Genomic DNA, 8074 nt, shown 5'->3' on the forward strand with positions numbered 1-8074 from the left:
TAATAATAGCATTGGAATTGCAAGGTAGCTGTGATGTTATGGGAAAAGCAATGGACAGGTGTTGAGATCTTTGCCACTGACCAAGCTGTGTGAACTCGAGTGAGTCTCTTAAGTACTCTAGGCTTTGGATTCCTCTTTTGTACAATAAGGGGAGTAAGTAGGCTGAACTCTAAAAGCCCTAACAGCTCTAAGAATCCACTATTTTATTAACTAAATTGGGCCTATCGTGTGAAACTTGGCAATGTATATTAAGTGTTGGAAAAAGCATTTAGTTTAAATTCAATACATTAAAAATTTATGGTAATCAAAGCTTCCTATATTTTCAAACTTGTCACAGAGTGGAACACAGTAAAGGTCATGAATTAAACTATCCCTTGGTTACAATCTTCTTAATCCTCTTAATGAACTCACAGGATTGCGGGTGATATAAATTCGAATTGCACTTTATGAGGTTTCGAGCTCACTATTTACTTATTGTACCATAGTAATGCATCCCTGTTTTGAAATAAACTAGAAAGGAACTGCTTCTGGTCGTTCTTTGAGGGCAATAAACCCCAGGAGTCACTGTGGCTTTAGCATTTCTGGCGGGGACTCTGTCTTTAATAGATACAATTCATGCCCTCGCACACTCTATACTTCCTTCTCTGACTGCTCATCTGCTATGATGGCACCATGCCTGCTCTGAGGAGCTCGGGTTTAACTACAGCAGGATTTGTGAGCAAATGAATGAACATAAAACAGAAATGACTAATTCCTACGGGAAAAAGTCACTTCTCTAACTATTCCCATGTGATCAGGAATAAATAACTAAAATGCTAGCAGCTAGTTCTAAAATACTGTGTGAAACCCCTAGAATAAGGTATGTAGTGTAATGTATTTGAAGAGACTGGCCAACCAATCTATCTAATAAAGACAACAGAAATCAACATGGATGAATGTTGACTGCTAGAAACTCTCAGAATGTTCTTAATAATACATAACACTAGAATATTAGACCTAGCTTCAAGTGGCGTCTTCATGCTCCCAACCAGTGGAAACAAACAAACAAAGAAAAGCCCTACACCTATGAGAGAAAGTAGTCTATCCTCAGCTTAAATATTTCCAATGAGTTCTACAAAACAGTCCGGGAATTTGAGGAGTAATGAAAATGCTGAGTTTTGGTCCTTACCCACTATAGATTTTGATTATCCAGTACTGCTATTTATGTCCTAGAAATCATCATTCAATACTTCACCTGATTCTTGTATTATTAATCTGAAACAATATATATGAAAGCATTTGAGAGGAAAAATTGTATACTACCACAAAACAACAAAAATGCAGATTATTATTACTGAGTTCCTTCCTTACTTTCAGACAATTTAAAATATTCAATTTAACTAATAATTCCTCATCGTGCCTATCTTCACCCAGTAATTTCTGGCACAAGGTGGTTTATTAGACAGAATGCGGGATCTTTTGTGAAGGCTATGGTTGCCGGTGATAAGAGGAAGACATCTGCAGACCTCAATGAATGAAAATGTTTCTGTTTCCCAGGAGAGGTGTGAGGAATATAGACTATGGCTCTCTGTCCAAAGTAAAATACAATTAATGTTTATTTCTTCTTAGGGCAGAGTATCCTTTAAATATTTGTATTACTTTAATAACATTTATAATTTTACATGCATCTGTATCTTGGTCTCAGCTTAGTCCACATTAAAATTATTATATCTTTAATATTCGTTAGATAGTAAAATTGAATCTTTTATCAGATCAGCCCTTGATCACCTATTTAGATACTTAAAATTATAGGCACAGGCTCTGCCTCTTAGTAACTACTTATCCCTACACAAATCTTAGAGCCTTGGTTCCTTATCTGCAAAATGGGGATAATAATGCCTAGCTAAGAGGCTCTTGTAAGGTAAATAAGATAGTATGTATAAAGCAAATAATTCTACAAATGATAGCTAATTATATTTGAGTATTCTTGTAAACAAGGCCTTATTAAACACATATACTAGGTACTGTACTGCTGCTCTCTGATTTTTTTTTTTTTTAACATATAAGGTTTCAGAAGGCCCCAGGACTAAAGAGGTTATTTCTAATGCTCTAGGAATTACATTGATCTCTTCTTCAGAAGCGCCAAGGGTCATAAGGCTAGTTCTGGAGTGGGGTTTAAGGATTATCATGTGAAGATCCTCTCTCTACTCTTGATTTATTCACTACAGTCAATGCTGCTTCAATTTCCATTAAGTAAAAGGTTTTCTCTAATCCATATACATTGAATATGGCTTGACTTTGGTAAAATACAAGGAGTAATTGCTTTGAGGACGTTCTAGTAACATCAAAACATTAAGAATGGGGCTCAAGTGACTTGTCAGGAGGCTTTTAAAATTGCTTATAAAAGCAAGAAGAAAGAGGTTTTCCTTGGTTTTAAGGTAAGACTTTGACTAATTTTTTGAACTACAATTCCCAGAATGCCATCTACCTTACAGAAATGAAAGCCTACTTTAATTTTATATTGAGAGTCTGAGATCAATTTGTCTACTTACTTATAAACTATTCAGATCCAAGAAACAATATACCTAGACAAGCTTTCCATACTAAAGTGAGGCAGAAAAAGGGACCAATAACTAAACACTCACCTGAATAATATTTTTGAGGCATTATCTGGCTAAATGCTTCAGTTCTGTTTTCCTTTGTAGCAGAGAACTGGTCCTCCTAATGTTTAATGTATGAAGCACTATCCAGCCAAACAGTTACTAGGGATATCACCCATTCTAACCCTGGGGATTGTCGTTTATTATTAAACATTTCCAAGGCAAATTAATCTAAGGAAAATAGCATTATTTAAGAAACTCTGAATCAGAAGACCAAGCCCTAACCATAATTTTGATTTTTGTAAGTATTATTCTTTTTTAAAAATAATTGTTTTATTTTTCAAGTTGTAAGTATTATTCTTTATTTTGAAATATACTGAGTGGTATTTACATTGTCCTTGAGTAAACAGCAAGGTTAAAGTCAGGTCCCTGAGCATCAACTCAAAAAGGAAAAACTCAACACTAGGGAAATGAGGTCATTTCATGGATCCTTGCCTTGGATTCTTCATCTTAAGAGTACAGAGAAGAATGCCTATCCATCACAAAAGACCTTTCCTTTCTGATGCTCCCATTTCATTTCCGTAAATAAAACTGCTGCTGCTTATTACCTAGGAGACTATGACTCTCTTAGAACTACAATAAAAAACATGGTTTAAAGCAGAGTCAGACTGCTTGAGTTTTCTGCTCACTAGATATAATAAATGGGTATAATATAGCATTTTTAAACCTAATCTGCAACCTTTAAAATGGGATCATTAAAGAGTCCACCTACCAGGGCTGTCATAAGGATTAAATAATACATGCACAGTGATGTGCTCATGATAAGTACTCTATTTTAAATACTAGCTATTGTTATTAGAACTTTAAAATAATCTTTGGCTTCTCTTGTTTCTTCAGTCATCATATGTAATCTGTCACCAAGCCCTGTTAATTCTTTCATTTATATATGTAAATTACCTATGATGTGGAAATAAATAAAAGACTGCTATCAAGGATACACACCCACATAAGAATGTGTACTGGTTATCTCTGAGGAGGAAGACAGGGGAATGGATTTGAGAAGGGGAACAAGAAAACTTTATCTGTAACATCATATGTCTTTTAAAAAATATATCTGAAGGGCCGGCTGAGTGGCTCAGTTGGTTAAGAGCTTGCTCAAGAGTTTGAGCTCTGAGCAACAGCGGTTTGAGTCCAGCCCGAGCTGGGCAATAAAAAAATATATATATATATATATATATATATATATATATATATCTGAAACAATTATGGCAATAAGGGTTATAAGCATTTTTCTCTGTATTGTTCTGTAGGTTAGAATGTTGTCAACATTTAAAAAACAATATCAATAACAAAACAACAAACATCCCCTCACAGCGTGATGACGTTAAACAAGTTACTTCGTCTCTGCTTCATTTCAGTGCCCTCCCCAAGAACCTGTATTCTCTCCTCCTTGGTGTACCCAACCCAGCCTAGTCAGGTGTGGCTGTCTGACCAAAGTCTTCCTGAGCCCCTCCTTTGCCCCCAGCACTATGTCTGCACCTTGGTGACAACACTTATCACCTGTACTGTACTTTGAGATCCTCTAAAAAGCATATGAGCTTGATTCAACTCGATATTCCCAGTGAAAGAAAGAAGGATGGAAAGAAGAAAGGAGGAAAAAGACTCAGGATGGGGCTCAAATTCTGGCTTCCACACAACCCCGTGCTGTGACTCTATTACTGGGACACGTCATTTGAGTTCTGTGCTCCATGTTCTGTGTGTGGTGTGGGCTGGTTGCATTCCATGTCGGCCCCTATTCAGTCCACTTTCCCTATACTCAGAATAGATCCTCTGCTATTAAGCTGGGATCCTTAATAGGACACTGACATCCTAATTCTGTTCTTTTTTTCCAAATCTTACCTTGTCTCCAAAACCCTGCCTGTCCAAGTTCTAGGCCTTCCAATAAATTTTCCTCAATATATTTTACTCCTAATTAAAAAAAAATCTAATACATATATAACTTATAAAGAACCAGTCACTGTTCTCAGTACTTTATATGTTTTATATATATTAATTTATTTTAGTGTCACGATAACTCTGTAAGGTAACTATTATTATTATCCTATTGTTACTGATGAGGAAACTGAAGCACAGATTAAGTGGATTTGGCCAAGGTCATACAGCTACCAAGTGGCAGAATTTTAACCCGATGATCTATTTCAGACTCTATGAACTTCACCACCACACTAAAACTCCTTTCTAACCAATAGCTTTTAACTTTTTCTACATTCTATCATATCATTTATATTTTCATTAAAACTGAGGAATATTGCACTAATTTATTTTCTCTTATAGTTTTTGGTAGCTCATAGCATAAAGCTAATACCCCATCAATACTAATTTTAAAAATGGACTCTTTATATGATTCTGTAAGTCCTGGGAAGTTGACATCTATGAGCGCAGGTAGGATTCTACCCCTAGAATGTACTTTACTGACATTCATAGCATTCCTGAGAGATCGACAGTCTGGTTCATTAGACAGGTGAGAAAAAGTGATATGCAAAACAGTTAAGTAACTTATTCCAAATTATACCCTAAAGCAGCAGCACCTGGACAGAATCAATACTCTCTGACTCCAAGTCATGGCGCTCTTCTATACTAGCCTTTCTGAGATCTCTCCAAGGTGGGGTCATAGCAGTGGAGACACTTGGAATATGGACAGGAAACAAGAAGCATAAAAAAAGCAAATGCCTTTATTAATACCTCTCCTTGTCTTTTGCATATTTTTTGTAATACTGTAAAAAAGAATGTGGCAAAAAAAAACAAAAAACACCCTATCGCCGAAGTGTCTCTAGCTGGTGTGGAGACCTGTCTCACACACATTACAAGGTACTCATTATGAGAGCCTGTCCTTACTCTTACTTGGAACAGTACCAGTGATTATTTAGCAACACATTTCAGAAACCACTGTTATCTTAGGCAAGCCAGTTCCTTACCTGTTATTCGTGCCGTTGTCCTGGGTATGGAGGTTGTCCTTGCTGGCCGTCTGAGCTGCTTTCCTGCTAGCTTCCTCTTCTGTCTCACTCAAGCTATCCTCCTCTAAGCTGTCAGGCTCCATACTGTTGTCCTGGATTTGGTCTTTAAATTCAGACTGGGCCTTAATCTCTTGAGTGAAACTTTCTGAATCAGATTCCAAGGAGTCTTTTAAAATCAGATGTAAGTCCTCTTTCTTAAAAGGTGGTTCTGTGGACTGAACCTTTAAGTTGATATGATGGACAGGAGATTGAATAGAGAGCTTTGGAATTAATTTACTATGACTCATCTTGAAAAAATACAAAAGTTAACAGGGATACTCTTGTTGATAGGAGTCGTTGGCTGAATAAAGTTGTGGTTCACAAAAGCATCACCTAAAAAAATTATATTTATGTTACTCTGTGTCAACTGATTGCAATCTCTCTAATTGCAATGTTAAAAATTTAAATGAGTATGAGAACCTTGTTAAATTATCTGCAGGCTTTTATGTATACCTTTTGTGTGTATGAGGAAGTCTAGTGGAAAAAACTATCGTGTTTTTCTCTCTACAGGAATACATCTGACATAGAACTCCTAACCAGCCTGAGTAATTGAGGGCAGCTTCATTGAGGAAATCAAATGGCTGTGCAGAAGCACATTCTTTTTCCAGCTTCCAAGGGCCTACGACAGACAGCCCTGGAAGCCAAGTGGTAATTATGGACAGGACTTCAATGGCCTTATTTCAAATACCCAGAGCACTGATACAAATATATCATTGTTTTGTCATATTCACAGTAGAGAAAAACAGGTTAATGGTCTACCTTGTGGAAAATAAAGGAGGGAGGGAGGGGAAGAGTGTGGTTTCCATAATCAGAACTGTAAAGAGGGAAGCTGTTTTGTTCCTAGACCTACATTGGCTGGCTTCGTCATTTGGAAGACTTTTTGATACCCAGGTTGCTACTAGATAGAAATGTGTAATTTAGGGGGCTGTTACATGGAGATCAACTTCCAGAGCGGAATATATATATATATATATATATATATATATGTAATGATTAAAACTATTCAACCAAAGATTTGGTGGCCCTGTGAATTCTTCCACTGAGCAATTCATAGCAGAAGCTAGATGTCCGCCTGCCTGGAAGAGCCTCTGTCCTGGGGAGTGTAGGGTGGATGGGAGATTGGCAGGAGTAACAGCTGGGGTCTCTTCTAACTCGATTAAGAGTGTCATTTCAAGTGAGTCCTCCCTTTCTCAAAGGGCTATTATAAAGACTGTTGAGACGGTTTATGGAAAGGGTGCTTTGAGTTCATATCAGATTGAAAGGAGATGATGTTTTTGGATTGTGCTTCCTTTCATCTCTACCTAGTATTTCTCTTTCTTCTGTCTTCTATCTCACTGCCTTTATGACATTTTTTTTTTCAGATAACAGAAATCTTCACCATCAGAGATTACTGTACAATTTGTTTAAAGGGCTTGCTCTTGTGGCAGATCCTAACTTTAATTAAATAATATGATCTCATTCCTATTCCTAGCATTGCTTATAATGTTGACCTTGTTGCTAAGATTCCCAAGGAACAGCATCAACTCCTTGGAGGAAAGCACCTTAACAAACAAAGCAGACAAAAGGTAACATTCATATTTAAATACATATGAACTGGTTTTCTTTTTAATTCAAAGTTGTCCCAATTGGTGGACTAAAATTATTGTCTAACTGTACAGACTGGTTTGCTATATTAAGTCTCTTATTTTAAAAATACATCTATTGGGTTGCCGGAAAAGTCACGATGCATTTTTGCAATGAAAAACATAAAAAAAATATGTCATGACTTTTCCGACAACCCAATATTTCATACAACTGTATTATTTTAATATTGACAAGCTGATTAACTGTTGCTTTTTAGGGTATGTTTAGAAAGCAGCAAATCCATCAAGTTCTAGCCCATTGTAACTGAAAGTTTTTAAACACCAGTTTTAGTATAAGAGTTCAAGTCACTGTACTGAGGAACTTAAAGAAAAAGCTTAAAATAATCATTATATTTCAATGTGGAATTGCTCCTTCATGAAATTATTCAGTCCCTTCAATTTCTCTTCTTTTCTTAAATGAGGTCGACTAGCGTCCCTTGGAGTTAAATCAATTTTAAAATGTCCATAGAAGAAGATAATACTTTTGTTGTTAACAGATTAATGGAGTTTGGGAGAGTATAAAGAGAGCAAAGCCAAACACCACAAAAGCTGGGTCTTCCGTGGAGGAGTGATCTTATAGAAGCATGGGATTAAAGAAGGAAAAGCTGGTAGCTTAACTAAATGAAAAAGTGGGCGTTTCGCATGTAATGAAAGTGGCTCCCCAGTGGCACAACAGTTTTCCATTAAAATTTCTGACCAAGAGAGACAAACAAATCTCCTAACAAGACCGACAGGGATACCTAGGCACTAAAAAATGTCCAGTTCCATAGAGAACCAACCTTGGGTCTAGTCCACTAGTACTGGGAGAATCGAATTTCCT

General features: G+C 36.6%; 1 protein-coding gene across 4 annotated transcripts in view; it reads right to left on the reverse strand.

Annotated features, from left to right (window-relative positions):
* The window catches only part of JHY (junctional cadherin complex regulator), a 68050-nt gene extending 62091 nt beyond the window's left edge, over positions 1-5959 (reverse strand). For all 4 annotated transcript variants that reach the window (XM_019633435.1, XM_019633434.1, XM_019633437.1 and 1 more), the window contains exon 1: positions 5555-5959. In XM_019633435.1, the coding sequence (XP_019488980.1) occupies positions 5555-5880 (326 nt within the window). In that variant the 5' untranslated portion in view covers positions 5881-5959. The remainder of the gene's footprint in view (positions 1-5554) is intronic.
* Positions 5960-8074: the final 2115 nt, after the last annotated feature.

This window comes from Hipposideros armiger, unplaced genomic scaffold (assembly GCF_001890085.2).
Source record: "Hipposideros armiger isolate ML-2016 unplaced genomic scaffold, ASM189008v1 scaffold_1313, whole genome shotgun sequence".
In the NCBI taxonomy this organism is placed as follows: domain Eukaryota; kingdom Metazoa; phylum Chordata; class Mammalia; order Chiroptera; family Hipposideridae; genus Hipposideros; species Hipposideros armiger.